Genomic DNA, 22,115 nt, shown 5'->3' on the forward strand with positions numbered 1-22,115 from the left:
AGGCTCTATCTCCATAACCCCGTGCATTTGCCTGAGATAGACATCTTACGCTAAGGGGCAATTAAATGGCCAATCCACCTAACCGATACATTTTTGGACAATGGGAGAAAACCAGAGCACCTGGAGGGAACCCACGCAGACATGGACAGAACATGCACACTCCACACAGGCAGTGACCCAAGCTAGGAATCGAACCCAGTCCTTGGCACTGTGAGGTAGCAGTGCTAACCACTGTGCTATTGTGCCGCCAAAGGTTCTTAACATTGAGGGATGCCTCAATGCCAAAAAAAAGGAAACTCCATTACAAACAGAGATTTGAAACATCATGTTCATACCAAGGGAGTGGGCCATTCAGCCCTCATGTCTGTTGCACCATTCAATAAGGTCATATCTAATTCTGTACCTCAACTCACATTCAACCAATTTTGTTCAAGATCCCTTGAAATGCTCACCTAACAAAAATTAGTCTTGAAAATTTCAATTGATCCATCATCCACAACTTGGTATGAACATTCCTGATTTCTAATTGTGTTTGGGGGGAGGGGAGATGCGGCGGGGTGAGGGTAATAAAAAGGTGCTTCCTGGTTTCACTTCCACACGGCCTGATTCTAATTTTAAAATTCTGCCCTCTTGTTCTGGATCTCCTCACTAGACAAAGCACTTTCTTTAATTTACTCTACTGAAATCCTTTTACCATTTCAAACTCCTCAGTTAAGTTACCCCTCAACCTCCTAAACTCAACGGAATACAACCAGGTTGATAATAGTTTGTCCTCATTACTTGATCCTTTCAACTCTTGATATAATTCTGATGATGCGGCACTGTGCCTTCTCCAGGATAAATCTATCTTTCCTGAGGGTCAATGCTCAATTCTGAATGCAGTGTTACACATGCTACGTAATCAAGGTTCCATACAACCATAGCAAAACATTCTCTCCTACACATTTCAACCTCCTTTGAAAACAACCATTCCATTACCCATTCTGGTTACTTTCTGTGTTAAAACGCTTGATCATAGTTTCTGTAAGCAATGCACGTTCTTTTCAACCTAAAATTCTGTGTCTTCCACTTTTCAAAGATATAACTGGAGTTTAACGATTAATCCTTTAAATTCAATATTGGAAGTTGTCAGATTCAATCTGCAGATATTGGGTAAGATCGTCCATTAGGTCAGATCTGTACAAGTTAAAACTAATCCAGCTCAAAGATTCCAGCACCCAGAGTATTTTGCCTTACCTTTTTTCACATTCAGCCTTTCCTCATAGACAATCTGTCCTTTGCAGGTATTAATTTAGAAAAATTTTGAACTGCTTCCAATGTATTTACATCTTTCCTCCCTACTCTTGCATTTGGTTCCCTTAGCAATAAACAACAATATTCTATTAACTTTGCTAATTACTGCTGCACCTGTACACTAACCTTTTGTGATTCTGAAATTAGGAGACCCAGATCCCTCTGCATTTCAGAGCTCTGCAATCTCTCACCATTTAGATAATATTCAGACCCAAATTTGTCATCCTACAGACATGTTTCTATAATGGATATTGGACTGCGCTGTCAGTTTGTCTGTTTCGTATCAAAGGCTATGTGCATTCAGATACAGAACCTTAAGTTTTGTCCTTTAGTATTTTTGTAACCTCTCATCTTATCTATTGGTTTCCCTCACATTTTTCCATATTGAGTATAATGTGCCTGATCTTTGCCCATCCAGATAATCTGTCCACATCATTTTGTACCCTTATGTCCTCTTCAAAACTTACTTTCCTACTTTGCGTTATCAGCAAATTTAGCAACGATACCATGGGTTCCTTCATCCAAATTATTTATATAAATTATAAGGTGTTGAGGTCCCAGAACCGATTCCCACATGTGGTTTATTCTTAGACTTGTATTATCTGGCCCTTCCTGCCATGATCTATCATTTGCATATTAGTGTCTTCTTCCCTTACCTTGTCTCTACTCTTTGATATACCACATCTTCCCACATTTGATTCCTTACCCCCAGTATTTAGTTTAAAACCCTTTCTACTCCTCTAGTAATGTAATTCGCAAGAACACTCATCCCAACATAGCTCAGGTGTAGACCGTCCCAATGGTACGGCCCCCACTTTCCACAGGACTGCTGCCAGTGCCCCATGAACTGGGCCAGTCTTTGAGCCAGGCATTCATTGCTCTAATCTTATTTGCCCTAAGAGAAAAATAGGAGGAAAAATTTAGTTTAAGAGAGAGAGAACGTCTCTCAGAACAGAAAGCAAGAAAATCATTGCATTTCAAAATTAACATTGTAAAATGTCTAACAACCATTTCAAACCTGTAGAAATAGAAATATAGAAACATAGAAGAGCAGGAGGAGGCCATTTGGCCCTTCAAGCCTGCTCTGCCATTTATTACGATCATGACTGATCATCCAACTCAATAGCCTAATCCTGCTTTCTCCCCATAACCTTTGATCCCATTCGCCCCAAGTGCTATATCCAGCCGGCTCTTGAATACATTCAAAGTTTTGGCACATCTACTTCCTGTGGTAATGAATTTCACAGGCTCACCACTCTTTGCTTGAAGAAATGTCTCCTTAGCTCCGTCCTAAATGATCTACCCTGACTGTGATCCCTGGTTCTGGACTCCCCCACCATTGGGAATATTCCCCCTGCATCTACCCTGTCTAGTCCTGTTAGAATTTTACAAGTCTCTATGAGATTCCCCCCCCATCATTCGTCTGAACTCCAGCAAAAACAATCCTAACCTAGTCAATCTCTCCTCACACATCAGTACCGCCATCCCTGGAATCAGACTCCACCATCCCTTTCCAGGCCGAACAGCATGAGTGGCATTTCAGGATTATAAATCTCATCATTAAAAAGGTACGTACATAACGTACAAGTCCCAACTTTTGGAGGTGAGTTTTGTTGGCAATTAATATGCAAATACAGCAATTTCTGGAAACTCATGGGAAGGTGAGAGCAAACTGCTGTTTTACGATGAGGCATTCAGGATGGAGAACTAGTTGATATAAATTGCTAATTGCTAAATGTTTTCCAGAAGCAATACTGCACACCTCCAATGGTGTGGGAGACATAAATTATACTCGAAGATGCTGTAATTTCTTATGCGAGGGTCGTGAAGTGGGTTAGCTGAAAAACTCAATTAATTATATTGCAGATTGATACGGAGCTCCTGGGCTACATTTTCCAATGACAATTTAGCACAGCAAATCATTAAAATATAACTATTTTTATCTTCAGCTAATTCTCCACAGAAGCTGTGCCTTCAACATCTTGATCTCCAATACCATAAAAAAAGCTTTCCAGTTCCCTAAACAAATATTGAAAATTAATTGTGGCTTTCCAGTATTTTGAAAACTTAATAAGTACCAGCTCTGTGAACTCCTTCCTTTGGCACTTATTTCCTAACCCCCTACAATTCATAGTAGCCATGCGAAATAAGAAGCAAAGAATATATTTAATTAATAAATGTAGCTTCAGCCTCAACATAACATTGAAATGATCCTTTACAGTGCTCATCATAAGAACATAAGAAATAGGAGCAGGAGTAGACCATTTGGTTCAATCAGTCTGCTCAGCCATTCAGTAACATCATGGTTGATCTGATCTTTTAAAAATGAATTTATGGAACATGGGCTTCACTGGCTGGGTTAGCATTTATTGCCCATCTCTAGCTGCCCTTCAACTGAGTAGCATGCCAGGCAATTTCAGAGGACAGTTGAGAGTCAACCACATTGCTGTGGCTCTGGAGTCACATGTAGGCCAGACCAGATAGGAACCGCAGATTTCCTTCCCTAAAGGACATTAGTGACCCAGATGGGTTTTTACAGCAATTGACAATGGTTTCATGGTCATCAGTAGATTCTTAATTCCAGATATTTTTTATTGAATTCAAAATCCACCATCTGCTTTGGCAGGATTTGAACTTGGGTCCCCAGAACATTAGTTGAGTTTCTGGATTGATAGTCCTGGGATAATACCACCAAGTCATCACTTCCCCATTATGGTCTTTACTCCACTTTCTTGCCTATCCCCGCTACCTCTCGTCTCCCTCGTTGATCAAAAATCTGTGGAACTGCCTCACATGGACTACAGAGGTTGAAGAAGGTGGCTTACCACCACTTTCTCAAAGGCAATTAGGAATGGACAATAAATACTGACCTAGCCAGTGACGCCCACATTCCATGAAAAAATAAAAGTTCAGCCTTGAAACTCAATGACCCAGCCTTCACTGCTTTCTACGGAAGAGAATCCTATAGACCAAAGGCTCTCTGAGAAAAAAATCCTCATCACCTTTGATTGTAAATGCAAGATCCTTATTTTTAAACTATGCCCCCTAGTTCTAGAGTCCCCACGAGTGGAAACATTTTCTAAGCATCTACCTGCCAAGCTCCCTCACAATGTTATATCTTTCAATAAGATCAACTCTCGTTCTTCTAAACTGCAATAAGTAAAAATCCAGGCTGCTTAACTGTTCCTCATGATCCGGATTCCCCTTAATCCCAGGAATTAGCCTAGTGAACCTTCTCTGAACCACTCCAATGCAATTAAGTTTTCCTTATGGAGGAAGGCCAAAACTGTAAACAGTACTCCAGGTGCAGTCTCACCAATGGCCTGTAGTTGTAGCAAGACTTCCCTACTTTTATACTCCATCCCCTTGTAGTAAAGGCCAACTTTCCATTTGCCTTCCTAGTTCTTGCTGTACCTGCATGCCAACCATTAGGGGTTCATATCCAAGGACACACAGAACCCTCTGAATTCAGCATTCCGCTGTCTCTCACCATTTGAATAAGGAATACAATTGGGAGGCCACTCTGTTGGTGGTCAACCTTCTTGGTGCTGCAGTCAAGTTTGCACTACAGTCAGTTGCAAAGTAGAGTTATGAATCTTGGAACCAGTGAAATTTTACAATTACAAATTTGATCACTTGAAGGTGATGATCACGTAGTTTCACCTCCAATGGAATGCAGATTACAACAGTTTTGGTTCACTCAAAATATGGTCGAGGATGCAATCTAAAGCCAGCCATGTACAAATTTAACATGGCAATATGTCACTGTAAACAGAAACTAGAAGAGGGTAGTGCTTGCTAGGCATAAGCAAAACGACTGCAGGATTTTTCATGCATCATCTGATGTCATTAATCGTTCCAATTTAACTGAAAATATTCTGTATTCTGTGTTGCTGCTCCTGCTGACTCCTTCAAGGAACGTTCAGATTTTAAACGGTTCCCTTGATTTGTTTGTATCTCTTTTCTGTTCTCCAGGGACATTTTTATTCTGTTTTATGAATCTTTAGCTCTGACAGTTTTCTACCGTTGAACTGCAGAGTCCACAGACATAAAAGTTTGCTTCTGTTTTCTAAAGGCTTACTGCTGTTATAGTTATAGCATTGTAAATAATAGAGGGGGACAGAAGGGCACTGATTAAACCTTGAGGCTCCCAGAAAAAGTGCAAAACTGCTTTAGTTTTATCCGTGCAGTATATGATTTTGTAGCGACCTTTTACTGGATTGGAGAGAGTGCTAGCAATAAATTTATATGCCTTCATTTCCAGGATTTCACTGACACCCTTGAGCAGTTTGTCTGCCAAATCTTGGATGTAGATTACAGCCTGGACTTCAAAGAAAAGCCACTTCTGTCCAACAAGTCCTCTGGGTCAGAGCAGCACAAGGTCCCCTGGTGAAGACAGACTTATATCACTTGAGTTTGACAGAGCGTGGATTTTTCAGTGTTCATCTGCAATCTACCCTATCATAACTCCTAACACTTCACTTGGTCGGAGGGAAAGCATCAATATTCCCCAATCTCCAAATGTTATCAAAGTAAACGGAAATAGCAAAACTAATTTCCTGCACACAGGCCTCACACCATATACATGTGCAAGTCTCCTCTTCCTTGGTAGCAGCTTCATGCAACGTTTGGCAATCTTATTCCACGTTAAGAAAGGGTTATACATATGTTAGTCAGATATTTTTTCCAGGTATTAATTTCAACAGCGGACTGCTGCAAAGATGTACAGGTTAGGTGGACTGGCAATGCTAGATTGCCCCTTAGTGTCCCAGAGATTAGCAGGGTAAATATGTGGGGCTACGCAGATAGGGCCTGGGTGGGATTGTTGTCAGTGCAGGCTTAATGGGCCAATTAGTCTCCTTTCGCATTGTAGGGATTCTATAATTCTAGGTCCTTCCTAGTAGTTCCCATTAAGAGTTTGAGTCAGTTAGAGCAAGGCATGTGGCCAACATCTTTACCATTGTGGACAAACCTTTAACAGCTTCCTCTTCCTCTATCCTCAAGTGTTTTGTTACCCTGAAATGGTTATGACTAACTTACCTCAAAAAAAAATTCCACTATCTCCCTGCTACTCTGAGCTTGCTAACTGGGACCAGGGTTCTCAGGATTCCCTTGCTACCATAATTTCTATTCTACATAAAAAGAATCCGAAGTTATCTTCATCCTCTCTATGTCTGACATTATGCTGAAGTGCAGTTTGTTCTGAAGCAATACAGCAGGATATAGATAGGCTGGAAAATAGTGCCAAGAAATGGCAGATGGAATTTAATTCAGACAAATGCGAGGTGATGCATTTTGTTAAGTCCAATTCAGGTGGGAGCTAAAACACAAATGGCAGAACCATCAGGAGCGTAGAGACACAGAGAGATCTGGGAGTACAGTTCCACAGATCCTTAAAAGTGGCAGTACAAGGAGAAAAGGTGGTGAAGAAAGCATATGGCGTGCCTGCCTTCATTGGCCAGGGTATTAAGTATAAAAATTGGCAAATTAAGTTAGTTATATAAAAAGTTTGTTAGGCCACATTTGGAATACTGTGTCCAAGGCTGGTCGCTACACTATCGGAAGAATGTGGAGGTTTTGGACAGAGTATAGAAAAGGTTTACCAGGATGTTGCCTGGTATGGAGGGTATTAGTTATGAGGAGAAGTTGAATAAACTGGGATTGATCTACCTGGAAAGATGGAGGTTGAGGGGGTGATAGAAGTTTATAAAATTATGAGGGGCATAGATAGGGTGAACAGTTGGAAGTTTTTCCCAGGGCAGAAATGACATTACAAGCGGACACAAGTCCAAGGTAGGTGGGGAGAAAGGTTCAGTGGAGATGTACGAGAAAAGTTTTTTTACTCAGAGGATGGTGGGGGCCTGGAATGCACTGCCAAGTGAGGTGGTTGTGGCAGACAAATTAGCAATATTTAAGATTTATCTGGATAGACACATGGACAGACAGGGAATAGTGGAATACAGGTGGTTGGTTTAGATAGGACAACGTGATTGGCGAAGGTTTGGTGGGCCGAAGGGTCCATTCCTGTGCTGCACTGTTCTTTGTTCTCTGAAATTCTTCAGTTAAATCCCAAAGGTAAACAGAGTAAAAAAACTCAAATAGAGACTGAGATTCTAACATTAACCCTGGAATTTACTTTTGCAGCAGCACTGCAGCAACCATAGACATATCAATACTTTGCTCCTGAGATACAAACATTTACTGCAAGTATTTCAAATATATTAGGTATGCAATTTGCATTCAGCACCTTAATAAAAGGTAGAGTGTGTCCCATAACACCTGACCATGGGCGTCATGGCGGCACAGTGATTAGTACTGCTGCCTCACAGTGCCAGGGACCAGGGTTTGATTCCAGCCTTGGGTGACTGTGTGGAGTTTGCACATTCTCCCCCATCTCTGTGTGGATTTCCTCTGGGTGCTCCGGTTTCCTCCCACACTCCAAAGATGTGCAGGTTAGGTGAATTAGCCATGCGACATTGCCACTTAATGTCCAAAGATGTGTAGGTTTGGTAGGTTGGCCATGCTGCACTGCCACTTAGTGTCCAAAGATGTGTAGGTTAGGTGGATTAGCCATGGTAAATGCAACGGTTACAGGAATAGGGCTGGGGGTGGGACTGGGTAAGGTGCACTTGAGTGTCAGTGGAGACTCAATGGACAGAATGAGCTCCTTCTGCACTGTAGGGATTCTATGTTTCCATGGTGCTACAGTTTCTTCCCTGGCTCTACGTAAGATCCTGAAAAACAGACCCCAATTAGTGCCCTGGGCAACAATTTTCCCTGAACCACACAAAACAAAGTGACATTGTAAGTTTATCTAATTCACTGAGTCACTCCCACTCTGTCCTCAACCTTCACTGTTCCAATGAGGCTCAACGACAGCACCTCACCTTTTGATTAACCGCTTTAAACACTGAGTGCAACAATTTCAAATTTTAATCATTCCATTCTTTTCCTTGGATAGCTGCTTCTGGTATTGATCCTGCTGCGCTTTGCCTCTTCCCCTAGACCCCATCTTCTGTCCCATTACCACCTACTTTCACCTTGCTCAACTATCCCTTTTTGTCACTTAAATCAACCCAGCTTCTCCTCCTGTTCTTTCCTGCTTTCCCTGCACCTTGCTGAAGATCTGTCGTATACATAACATTTTCCAGTTTTGATGAAGGGTCGCAGACTTGAAACATTAATTCTGTTTTTCCTTCTCCATGGATGCTGCCTGACCTGCTGAATATTTCCAGCATTTCTTGCATACATTATCTGATGAGTTATCTCATTGACATTGGTGCAGAACTTGCTGTGCATAAAATGGTCCTGTAATCACCTGCATAACTGATTAGTTTGGGAAATTTCTGAGCAGCATGACAAAGTAACATGCAAATTAAACTTATCTTTCTCTCTGCAATCAGTGTACTTGTTACATTCATACCCTAAATTTTCTACTAAACAAAAAGCACAAAGATTGGCCATTATGCAGATAACCTTTGGAACCACTGAGCGAGATTATGCTGCTGAGCAAGGAGGTAATTAGAATTCCCACAGAGTATTAAGTTTATTTATTAGAGTCAGAAATAGGCTTCCATTAACACTGCAACGAAGTTACTGTGAAAATCCCCTAGTTGCCACACTCCAGCGCCTGTACAACCAGCATACCTTTCCATCGATGGGAAGAGACCAGAACACTTAGAGGAAACTCATGCAGACATGGGGAGAACGTGCAAACTCCACACGGACACTGACCCAAGCTGGGGATTGAACCTGGGTTCCTGGCCCTGTGAGGCAGTAGTGCTAACCACTGTGCCACCATGTCACTCCCTATTCATAATATTCATTATAGATGTGCATTCATAATGAAGAGCAGTGTGAAAATCATTTTAATTTAATCGATCAGTCTTTCCTGGCGTCTCAGGCACTTGCAACATAGCATGCTAGGACAATCCAGTCAGGAATAAGGGGGCGAGGGATGGGGAGATGGTGATTGAAGGGAGGTGGACATCCTACGGAAGAGAGCATGGTAAACGCTGAGGTGCATACTGGGTTATGCACATGCTCAGACACCTCATACCTGCCAGAAATCCTGACGAGTGGGGAGTGTGGTTCAGAATGTGGTGAGGAGGGAAGAAAATGGGGGTCTGGTTACATCACAAAATTACAGTACATTGAATGATTATTAAGCAACACAGCAGACAGAAAATAAGAAACGGTTAATGGCTACATCAACACTTAAGCTGACAGCAGGTTGGTTGAGATGGTTAGGCTCCTGACCTGGTAAGCTGACAATGTTAAAACTTTGGCAGATGAAACACACAAGGACTCACAGAACGTTAACAAATATTAGTCAAAACATTTTAGTGTTAGAGTGCAGGCAGCAGCCAATATGCTTCTTGTTTAAAATGTATCACCCACAATATTCCTGTCCAGGAAAATGTTCATAATTAGAAAATACACCTGCAGAAGTGACCCAAGCACATGCACAGTGTGCTTTATATGAGATCTTACTGTTATTTTTACAACTCTCTAGTAAATGCAATGCAGTCTAACAGACTACATTGCACCTATAGAGCAGCAGCAATAAGATGGCAGTGTACCTGTAGAGAAACAACAGCCATATGGAGACTGCCACACATCTGTAGGGAAAAAAAAACAGCCACAGTGAAACTATAGTATACCTGTAAAGATAAAAGTTAACCTGTGGTTAAACTCAATCCACCTGCGGATGAAAAGAACAGGGAATGTGAGACTGCAGCAAACTCCGAGTGATGGGAAGGCCAGTGAGACTGCAATACAAGTGTCCAGAGAGAACGCGTAGCCATGAGGTTGTAGCATAACAAAGAATTGTCAGAGTAGAGCCAGCAGTCGATTATAATTGCAACTGTTGGTTTGTGAAAATACAACAGTGCTGTTTTTTTTTTCCAATCAGTTCAGGAGAGGGTGAACATTGCTGAAAAGAGTGAAAAGAGTGAAAAAAGGAAAGGTTGATCAGGATGCAGCAATGGGAGTGAGGGTAGCTAGACTGAGGTTGGATGAGTTTCCCTACCAATGAGAGTAGTATTCAGGTCCAAGACTGATTTGGGTTTTACAGAGAAAAGACATTGACACACCTTCTCCCCATGTCTACGTGGGTTTATTCCGGGTGCTCCGGTTTCCTCCCACAGTCCAAAGATGTGTGGGTGAGGTGGATTGGCCATGCTAAATTACCTCTTAGTGTTAGGGGGACTAGCTAGGGTAAAGACATGGGGTTATGTGGATAGGGTCTGGATAGAATTGTGGTCAGTGCAGACTTGATGGGCCAAATGGCCTCTTTCTGTACTGTAGGATTCTATGAAAAGAGAAGAACTTGGCATCGAAGGGAAAACAGAGCTTCTGGGAGGGAGTATCAATGAGAACAAATCCGAAAGATCTGTTTGAAATCAGACCAGATATAGTGACACCAAGGAAGTCGAGGGATAAACTCTGTGCGTAGCCAAAGACAAGAGATTGTAGCTGCCGTGAGACTCTTTCAGACCAGACTGGGTAGTCATGGCACACTGCTTTTCCTGGAACGCACTGCTGAAACAGTTGGGTTTTTATGGCAAGTCTAGTTCTGATTTGTCCTCACCAGCTTTGTCGAGGGAAGGATACAAGTTATAAAAGCTGCTAAAGTTCTTCTCTAATCACGTTCACTTTTAGATAACAGGTTGCTTTCGGAATAAAGCAGGCAATCTGTGTTTTCTTTATTTCGTTAACATTGCCAAATAGAAGAAATGATACCACCACATAGCCACAGATCTCTAGTTTTAAGCCTTTGAGCATGAGTGATGTTGTTATACAATTGGTTTAAAAAAAAAATCCTGTGCAATGTGAAATAGTGGACTTTGCTAATTCTGCCTCAAAATACTCAGCATAAAAACTGGAGTAAATTATTCCCTGAGGGGTTATCAAAATACATTTTGAAAACTTAGAGAGAGCCCAAGTGACTGGATAGCTCCTGCAGGAAGAATAAACAAAGGATAACATTAATACCAAAAGACCGGTGACACTGCCATACATGCATAGAGAGAGAACACATCCATCAAACTTCAACACAATATAAAACAGCGATTCATCTGTTTGCAAAAGATAAAATATTAGGCCATTACAACACATCCATCACTGCAGGTACAACTGGGCTAGCGTCAACAAATACATGAATGCACTGGTGGGTAAAATTAATTTGTGATGTACACATTAACAATATACACAGATAAATTATAGCACATACAGGAAAAACGTCAAGGGGAACTACTTCCTAATTGCTGTTGTTCCTGGAAAATGCTCAACAATCAACTTAAAACAAACATATTAAACAGCCAGTATTTGTTTAGGAATTGTGGGCCAGCCTAAGTGAACAATGCCAGTCGCAAAATAAACTTTAAATTGTCGAGGCTACCTTTTGAAAAAATTTGTTAAAAGACATGTTGCTAAAATGTGGTGGGCTACATATTACAATTGCATCAAATATCCTATTCTCAAATAATTACTTTTAAGATATTAATCAAGATCTTTAGAGAGGGTGCATTTGACATGGACTCGAATTGAAGTTTCTCATTTACCATTTTACACTGGAGTCTTTGCACCTTCCAATGTCAGCTCCAGCAGGGATGTACACAGTCAGAGGCAAATTCCCAGATGTAGAGCCAGGTCCTCCTTTCTCATCATCACCTGAAGACATACCTCTGAGGTCTGTCAGCTTTGACAAAGGATCACCTGGACTTCAAACATCAGCCCTTTTCTCTCCTTACAGACGCTGCCAGGCCTGCTGAGCTTTTGCAGCATTTTCTCTTTCGGCCCCTGAGATCTGTGTCCAGTTCACTGACTTGCTTTGTTTTACATGGAGCTCTCAACCTCCGAAACTGCACAGCATCACCTCACCGATGGTGCTACTCCCCTCACACCCCAACAATGTTCACCCCACTCCTCTCTCGCCTCCTAAATTGCTCAGCCCCCTCGCTCCTGACAAACATTGGCCCCCTTCCTTTATCCTCTCAACAATGGGCACAAACCCTCCCTCGCCATCCATAATAGTCATGTCCTCACCTAACTCCATGAAAAGCTCAACCCCCAACTGCCTTCATGTACTGTCCACATATGTTGATTCTTCTGACATTGGCCAGACAGGAACCAGGAATTCTGGAGAGCAAGTTAAGAGAGGGGGTGCAGGAGGGGATAAGCACCATTCCAGGGACCACACACGAATAGTCTGTTGACCAGAGGGGCATAAATGCAATATTAGAAACAAGAGCCAAACAATGTCATGTTACCCTCTAATAATTACCATTCAGAGGACACCTGGTACACAGAAAACTTAATTCCAGTAAAGAGTCAATACCGTCCAGGGAAGGAGGGAGAGAACTTTTGGGAATAAAAATATTAGTAAAAAAGTAGGATATTGAAAAATTAAGAGAAAATGTTTCCTCAGTTTATCCAGTCTCTGTGACATTAATGAGTCACCAGGCCCCTGTTCGTAACTGAGGAGAGAATGCAACCTGAAGGAAATAAAGTGGATGTCAACAATATCTGTTGACCTGGTCTTAGGACTGAAAAAGACTCCACCAATCTATCTGCTGTCTCTTTCCATCTCCTGCAGCGTTCCAGTCGTTTATTTGGTGATTTAGCCTAATCTTGCGTCATAACAAATAAGATAGTACAACTTTTGGGCTGATTATTTCAGAAGAATGGAAACAGAAGGGAGAGAAGTTAAATTTCATTTTATATTGTCCTGCAATGAGGCCATGTGCTCTCTTCTGCAGCTATATTCCAGATCTCAACAGTCTCCCTCAGTCATGCACTTGGGCCCCAGAAGATAACAATGGGATGGTTGACAGCTTGCTAGCAGGCTTGTTCCTAGCCGTGTGCTAAGATGCCTTCCTATGCTGTGATCATGAATACAGTGGAGGATTGAATTACACATTATTGTACTGCTCGACAAAGAGTGTGAATGGCTGTTGATAAAGCAATGAAGAACTTTGCCTGCTGAAGAAACAGTGTTAGTTACATCAAATAAACAGAAACATTAGAATCACAACAGGTTTATCTGGAAATGGACTTTACTTGATCACTGGGATATTTCATCTACTATATATTATACACAGATCGTGCACAAGGTATTGCAAGTAAACCTCAATATGATTCATCCTCATTTTCCTTTGCTTACATAAGATGCGCACTAGGCCAGTGCAGTAACTACTTTTGCTATGAACCCAGAGCCAAACACCTAGATGACAGCTACGTAACATGCGAGGCAATATGGTGACACTAACCTTCCCATCGTATCGTTTCACAATGAACTGGTCCAGTCCCTGATCTGTGAGAGAGAGAGAGAGAGAGAGAGTGGGTTATGATTAAAAATCACTATGCAATTCTCCATCAGCTTGCTGTTGATTTATTAATTCAGATCCTCAGCTAATCATACATCTGTTGACTACCCTGGAGACATTATAATTGTAATTGAAAACTCATTTCAAACCTTTCACTTTACAACAAATGATTTTCAAAAAGTGGTTCTAACTTGTCAGGTGATATTGATATAGTTTTCAGAACATACACTGCTGGGAGATCTCTCATGTGTTGCTCCTGGCATGTTAGATGATACACTGTTTTGAGGATAGAAGTGTTTTTGCCATACAATGCACAATGTATTCTCCCAGTGAAATGGAACAGTGTGCTTTAACATCACAAAGTCAAAGATGTTGTTAAGCAAACAAAGGCTAAGTTTAATCACTATTTAGGGCAGCAATAATGAACAACAGCATAGACTCAGATGAGTGGAGTGTGAAAAGTGGGAGATAAAATTGTGGGAGACTGCAATGGTAGTGCACAGCAAAGTCACTGTTCGATTGCCAACAGGACAAGGGCTTGAAGTCTATGCACTGGGGACTGGTATGTCAGTGGATGGGTGGGGGTCAGAAACCAGGGCCATGATTCTCCCATCGCGACCTGCAACTGTTCTGACAGGTCGAGGTGGGAGATGCATTTCGCCGGCCTTGAACCGGGATTTGCGCATACGCTGGGAATGCACATGCATCTCCCAGAACTGGCAAACAGTTGCCAGTCAGACCACGCAGGAAACCAGCAGCAAGGCAGGTAAGTAATTTAAATATTTTTAAAATGCACTTTAAATATGTTTATTAGTTCATTATCGGGAACTTTCAGGTCCCAACTGTATCTCCCATCCCCGCCAAGAGTACTTCATTCCGGCAGGATTCAGACTAGCTCCCCACGTTCAGGGAACTCGCGGAAGACCCTGCCGCAATGAAATGGGGACAACTGGAGTCTAAGAGCAGGGGGTGGTGCCCCCTGGACATGGGCAACCTGGTAATGCCATCCTGTGCGCCCAGCACTGCCCGAAGGGCAAAGTGCCTGTGACCAGGGGACACTTTAGCACTGTCCACTGGGCAGTGCCAAGGGGGTGGGGCCTATTGTGGATGGGGCCAGGGTGAGGGTCCCGCTGCCCCTCTGCAGACAGGATCGGTCTGGGACAGAATAAGGGTGGCGATTGGGGCGGCATGAACTGCCTCCTTGTTTTGGGGTGTTCGGTGGGGGGGGGGAGTGGTCTGATGGGGTGAGGAGGATCACCACTGCTGGGGGAGCTGAGGGGCAACACTGCGGGGGGCTCCCAGTCTGGCCAATTATTGAGCTGGCCAGCAGACAGGGAGACTGACAGATCGGGGCCACTGCACATGCGCAGAGTTCCAGAATTGTCAAACTCTGGCGCGAATAGGCCCCACCCCCCCGGGATTGGGACCTCTGCAGTGCACAGAGTGTGGAGATTCAGGTGAGAAGCTGAACTGACAAAAGTTGGGATTAGAACAGTTTTCCTGCCAATTCAACATTTTTGGGACAGAATGTGTGTGGAGGCAGTTAAGTCCTGGATGAATTGTAGCATACAGTGGTTAGCACTGCTGCCTCACTGCGCCAGGGACCCAAGTTCCATTCTGACCTTGCGTGACTGTGTAGAGTTTGCACATCCTCCCCATGTCTGTTTGGGTTTCCTCCGGGTGCTCCAGTTTCCTCTCACACTTCAAAGATGTGAGAGTTAGGTGAATTGGCCATGCTAAGTTGCCCCTTAGTATCCTAAAATGTGTAGGTTAGGTGTATTAGCCATGGTAAATGCACAGAGTTACGAGGATAGGGCAGTGGGGGGAGATGTGCCTTGGTAAAATGCTGTGTCAGTGCAGACTCGATGGACTGAAGGGTCTCCTTCTGTACTGTAGCGATTCTATGATTCTAGTATTTAATTGTAAAAGGCAGGCATGTTTCAGTGCAACTACACTACAAATAAAGATTACATTCTAGCCAGTGCTTTAATAATGACAGCTTACAAGTGCACTTGTAAGCTGAAGAATTTAGCAGATATCAGAAGAGGTTTACTGAGAGTTCTAATTTAATAAGATCACATCAAGTAGGTACTTGTGAACCCTCAGTGGTGCTAGTAAACCAGTCAGTTGCTTTAGCCAAATCTAAATGCTCATTGCCTTGGCCATGCCAATGCCACATTTCCTGGCAAGCTGGGTGGCAATAATGCATTAAAAAGCAAAGCTCTTAAAACTGACACTGATACCTCCATCAATGCAGGTGCAATCATAATGAAGGGCAATGTCACAAAAGCAGTAACAACGTACAAAATATGCCAGAGTCTCAGAAAACCAACATAACCCAACAACAATCATGTGTTTGTAAGGAATAGTGAGAAATTCTTACACTGAGGTAAGCTGAAAGCACTTTTGAGCTGTAATACTTAAACATGACAGATGATCAAGTTACTCTGACTTCCTCTTGTGCTGTACGAATAATTCAGGGGCAGAAAATTTACATACCAAACTTGTCCATTTTACTTGCATAACTTTTTCAGAAGCTTGTGTATTTGTAGATCCATTACTTAAAGCAAGATAATGGCAGAGGGAGTACGCTCAATATTAGAAACTAAGAATTTTTACACTCCATTCCAAGACTTAAAGCCGAGGAGAAAGGCTAAGAGATTTGAGGTATTTAAAATCATGAAAGGTTTAAAATTATTTTCAACGGCGAAGGGTTCATTCACTGAGGGCACAGATTTAAGGATGATTGACAAAAGCAATATAGGAGGAGGATTTTTTAAGCAATGAGTGGTTCATAGAATCCCTACAGTGCAGAAGAAAGCCATTCAGCCCATCGAGCCTGCACCAACTTACCCAGGTCCTCTCCCCCATCTTATTCCTGTAACCCCACACATTTACCATGGCCAATCCATCTAATCTACACACCTTGGGACACTAAGGAGCAATTTACCATGGCCAATCCACCTAACTTGCACATCCTTGGACTCTGGGAGGAAACCTGAGCACCTGTGGGAAATCCACACAGACATGAGGAGAACATGCAGACTCCACACAGACAGCCACCCAAGGCCAGAATTGAACCCGAGTCCCTGGTGCTGTGAGGCAGCAGTGCTAACCATTGTGCCACCGTGCTGCTCAAGTTTGGATCTAGAAACCCAGCCACTGGTTCAGGCAAGCCAGGATATATCCGTGCTGGTTTCCAGCCTGGGTAAATGGAGAGGTTTAGCAGGAGGAAGGGTATTTGGCTATGACACCACTGGCCAAATACAGAGAAAAAAAAATGATGGTTGATACAAAAGAGTAATGAGCATTGCGGCTACACCATTTAACATGGGAAAAGCTAAAAGGCAAAGAAAGGATCGTAAAGATTTGGAACTCCTAAGTTCTGAAGAAGAGTCATATTGGACTTGTTAACTTTATTTCTTTCTGCCCGGATGGTGTCAGACCTGCTGAGTTTTCCAGCTATTTCACTTTAGGATTTAAAATGCCTGTTTGAGTGGTTCAGTAGCCTTCAATACAGTTTCAAAGGAGAAAAGTTGCTGGAACATGAAGAGAGGAAGGGTGAGTAGGACTAGCTGCATTGCACTTCAAAAGAGCCAGTGCAGACTCAGTGGGCTGAATGCCCTCCTCCATATTCTAGACTAGTCTAATACCTGTGCAGTACCAAGGCTGGGCAGTGTTAGGCTGCCAGAGGAGCCACCTTTCAGAAAGGATATTACATTTTCAGAAGGATGAGAGGGGATCTGATCAAAGTATATAAAATTTTAAAGGGGTTTGATAAAGTAAATGTAGACGAAATGTCTCCTCTTATGGGGCAATGTAGAAAAAGAGGCCACAGGTATAGGCTGAGAAGTATAGGTTGATTTAAAACAGAGATGAGGAGGGACGACTTCTTGCAGAGGATGGTGAATTTCCTGCCCCTTAGCGCGGTGGAGTCCGAATGGTTTTGAGAAGGAGACAGATATATCTCTAATAAAAAAGGGATAAAGGGAACAGCTGGAGAGGTGGATTTGAGATCAGGGAGAGATTAGCTAGGATTTAATTGAATAGAGCAGGCTCGAAGGGCTGAATTTGCCTACTTCTGCTCCTCACTCCTATGTTTTGCTAAGGCGTTGTTTACCATTCCTGGATGGACATGTCAAAAAAAAAGCAGAAAGGCCGTTTCTGATAACCTGGCCTCTACCATGAGCAACAGCTGGGATTTATAAATAGCTGCAAATCTTCAAAATCTTCCAGAATCAATAAATCTCCAATTTCAGGATGTGGCAACCTTTGACCATTTCCCTGCAGGGAATTCCTGAGCAGCAACTAGTGCAAATAGAGCTCTACCAGAGCAGCGTAACCATAAAATCTGTTCTCCACACCCAGGCTAGCCATCAGTAAAACAGGAAATACACTGAACTTAAGACTCACCTGATGAAGGAGCAGTGCTCCAAAAGCCCATGATCCCAAATAAATCTGTTGGACTTTAACCTGGTGTTGTGAGACTGCTTACTGAACTTAAGAGTGCTTTTATAATGCCTAACATGGACTGCAAGTAGAATTCAAATGAAAAATTGGAATCAAACCATGATTTCTCAGAATTCCACAGCCTGAAGAATCAAATAAGTAGCAAGATCCAAGATGAACAGAATCCTCTGATAATTATCACTACATTCTAAATAAAGTTTATTTCACCTTACTGCTCATTAGTCTAAAGAGCCTATGAATATGCTTGAATAGCTCCTTCTGCTGTGCCAGGGTAAAAAGCTGTGTAAGATATTTTGTTCTGCAGCAAACGTACATCATCACTCACCTACAGACTAATTCCCCAAGGTATTAGCATGAGAGTAACTGAGCACATCCCATATTAAATTGGATTTTGACTGCTAGGCAATAGGATCTCGATGTAATTTTCCATTTCACTATACTTGACTGAAGAACTTGAATCTTACTCGTGATTTCCAAGGACAGAAGTTTAAAGGGACTTTAAAAAAAAAGTTGTTGTTGCAATTTGTTGCTCTGCAGAGATGGTGGGAAGTACGTATCTATGCCCTATTCATTCACTCCTAGGTGTTCAAAAGTACAAAGGGCACCTGGACTAAATATTGTTGTATGAAAAGTGAATGAAGGATGCATCCTTACATTTAACTGCCAAGATTTATATCAGCTTCCAGCTGGTGCACAAAGTGAAGTACAGGCAGTAAGAAAAGACACTGCCTATACTGCTAATCCGATAACAGATCGAGAGCAGGGAGAGATACTTTGAATTTCTTTCCACAACTGCATTGACAAGGTTATCAGTTTCTGCCCCCCACCCCCGCCCCCATTCTACAGGTGACCAACTCAGACACAGCTCTCTGTAATCTGAGTGCTAAAGGCAAAATTAGAATTCAAACTATGTTGCCTGAAGACTGGGCGGTAGACGATGTAGAAGTTTTATCACCACGTGAAGAACCTTTAACTAAAAGTTAATTAACTGAGTTGAATGCTAAAATTGCCTTGCAATTTTCACTCACTCTCTGGCTGCTTTTCATTTGGTGTAATCGACCGAACAAAATCTTGGGGTGTCATGAAGACTTCGGAATCTCCGTTCTCATTGATGATCTTCAGTGTTGCGAAGTATCGGAAGATTTTGTCTGGAGTGGAGTAAGCCCGAATTCGATTCTCATATTCCATCACCTGAAAAGGAAGGCAAGGTGAATTGTAATCGAGAGCTTCTCTCATGGGTCACTGCAGGGAAAGTTCATTGTTGAACATGAAAGCGCATTGCTCCAACAAAATCTCAAAACAAAACACTTCATCCTTTGGTTTGAACATTGCTTCATAGAGAAGGAACATGTTCCCCGATATCCGGAATGCCAAACGACTAAAAATATCCCTATGATTTTATACTGATGTGGTACTTTCTTTGTTTATTAATGTCACAAGTATGCTTACCTTAACACTGCAATGAAGTTACAGTGAAAATCCCCTAGTTGCCGCACTCTGGCATCTGTCCGGGTACACTGAGGGAGAATTTAGCACGGTCAATGCGCCTAACCAGCAAGTCTTTCGGACTGTGGGAGGAAACCAGAGCAGCCGGAGGAAACCCATGCAGACACGGGGAGAATGTGCAAACTCCACACTGACTCAAGCTGGGAATTGAACCCGGGTCCCTGGCGCTGAGAATCAGCAAAGCTAACCACTGTGCCACCCTTGCTTATACATTTTTCAGTTGGCACTGCTGCTGTACAAATGCTTACACCACCTGTCCTCTTAATTACAATAACTTCAACAACAATGCAAGTTTTAACCCATTTATTTTAAACTACCCACCATAACAACTGATTTCTTTGCCTTACAAGAAACTATTTATTTTCACCTCAAAAATATTCAATGTTCCCATCTTCACTGCCTTCTTCCAAAATTGCACAAACAACTTCTTATTTCATCCAGAAAAGGGTGACCCCTAATTTTAAAACAGGGCTCCCTTGTATTGGACTCATCCACAAAAGGAAAGATCTTTCCACATCAACCTTCTTATATACTTCAATCAGGTAACCCCTCAATAAACTCTAGTGGAAATAAGTGAGTTCCTGCAGTAGTTCTGTACATTTGTTGCAGCAGAGACATAGAGATTTACAACATGGAAATAGGCCCTTCGGCCCAACTTGTCCATGCCGCCCCTTTTTTTAAACCCCCTAATTGCCTGCATTTGCCCATATCCCTCTATACCCATCTTACTCATGTAAATCCAGTAAATGTAATACTTATGTTAAGGGTTAGTACAGCATTTGTGTTAATGTTAACATCTACTATGGATTTGTCACACTTCAAAATGTCAAGTTTTTAAAAATATTCCAGTCCATCTCATACCATTGCTTTCTTGCTGCCTAGAGCTACAGATTCACAACCATCCTTCAATGTGCAAACTTCGATCAGCAACAGTAATTAATCTGATGCCCTCGCATCAGCGTACAGTCTTTGTAGCTTTCAAGAAAATGGTTACATTAAATATAACATCACCTGAGCAACAGAATAATGCATGGGAACACTACATGACTCCTGTCATTGCAAACACCATACACACTGACTTGTGAGCAATTTGCTATTATAATGCAATCCTTTAAGAGAATTCTTGAAGTATTCCGCAGAAACATCACAGTTTCAATGCTATTGCTTATTCAACAAATGCTGCTTTAAAGCACTTTTTTCCTTCACTTTTACTTTCAAATCAAAGCTGCATAAACTCGCAATGTTAGAAGCACTGTTTCTCCCTCACTGCAACATATTTTGCCAATTAAAATTTGATTTAATTTTCCACATTATTTCTAATGTTATGATCCCAGCTGACGTTACTCCTGGACAAGTCGAATCCCAGAGTGGTACTCGGCTTGATAAATCCTAATTTTTATTTTTTGTTTAGATAGGTAGAGGGCAGCTCGGTAATCTAGATCATTGCAAATTCTGATAGTCCAAATTTACCACAATGATCTGACCAGATAGATGTACCTTCCGATCTCTGAAGCCTCTCCTCTTCTTCTTCTTTTCAGTCGGTGCTTCCTCCTCCTGTGACTTCACGGCGTTCTCAGGACCCTGTTCCTTCTTATCCGTGAAATAATCAGATCTGGGTGTGCGTTTCACTGAGGGAGCTTCCTCTGCATGTACTCTGTCACGGAAAGGCAAAAAAAGTGAAACGTTGAAGCATTTTTGTACAGAATATATTATCTATTTCTGGATCAACATTAGGGGAAATAGATCAAACAAAAAGCTGCTTCATCTTTAAACTTTCAGTCCTGGACCATTACAATTCCATCACCACTTTTGGAAACATGCCCACATCATCATTCTCCTGATGTATAAAGAAAATTGTGTTGGGTTTATAAATTTTGCACCAACTCTGCGAGCTATAACGAGCAGGGGCCTTTGAACACTCCTATTTTTAAATGGAGTCCAGTTTCTCTTGAAAGCTACTGGCAAGGGCTGTTTTCATATTGCATTGGCTTGATCTTGGATTCTGGGAGACAATGTGCCGGTGAAAATGTTCAAATTCAAAGTCCTTGCGAGCCTCCAACCTTCCTTCCTCTGTAACCTTCTCCAAATCTTGTAATCCCTTCTAATCTCAGACTCTGCCCTATGCACCACCCTTCCCTCTGCTCCATCAGTGCTGGCAAAGCCTTCAGCTGTTCAGGCCCACTCTCTTTAATTCCGTCACTAACCAATTTGCTGTTATTTTATTTCCATCTCTAGACACCTTGTTTAAACATCCATTTTCAACCCAAGACATTGGCAACCTCTCTTAATTCCCCCACCACTGCATGCCATTTATTTCTTTTTCATTTACATATAGTAATGCTGTTTGGGACATTTCTCTACATTGGAGCCCATGAAGTAATCCATTGCTGTTCGAATCTACCATTCTCCATCAGACATTAACTTTACTCTTGCAGGTACATAAATTTGTGTGTTATATTTTGCTGAAAAAACTCAGTGCTGAAGGCTGAAAATATTGAAATGTTTGTAATGTTCTCA

At 42.1% G+C, this 22,115-nt stretch overlaps 1 protein-coding gene across 2 annotated transcripts in view; it reads right to left on the reverse strand.

Moving 5' to 3' along the window:
* The window catches only part of micu1 (mitochondrial calcium uptake 1), a 94,756-nt gene that overhangs the window by 32,835 nt on the left and 39,806 nt on the right, over window positions 1-22,115 (reverse strand). Inside the window, exons 3-6 of one of the 2 annotated variants that reach the window (XM_080215631.1) lie at window positions 21,096-21,252; window positions 19,121-19,283; window positions 13,566-13,609; window positions 9,876-9,914 (exon numbers count right to left, since the gene is read on the reverse strand). In XM_080215631.1, the coding sequence (XP_080071757.1) occupies window positions 9,876-9,914; window positions 13,566-13,609; window positions 19,121-19,283; window positions 21,096-21,252 (403 nt within the window). The remainder of the gene's footprint in view (window positions 1-9,875; window positions 9,915-13,565; window positions 13,610-19,120; window positions 19,284-21,095; window positions 21,253-22,115) is intronic. The other variant, XM_080215632.1, reaches the window with a different exon arrangement.

Source organism: Carcharhinus amblyrhynchos, chromosome 31 (genome assembly GCF_965287045.1).
Source record: "Carcharhinus amblyrhynchos chromosome 31, sCarAmb.v2.hapA, whole genome shotgun sequence".
NCBI classification, from domain to species: Eukaryota; Metazoa; Chordata; class Chondrichthyes; order Carcharhiniformes; family Carcharhinidae; genus Carcharhinus; species Carcharhinus amblyrhynchos.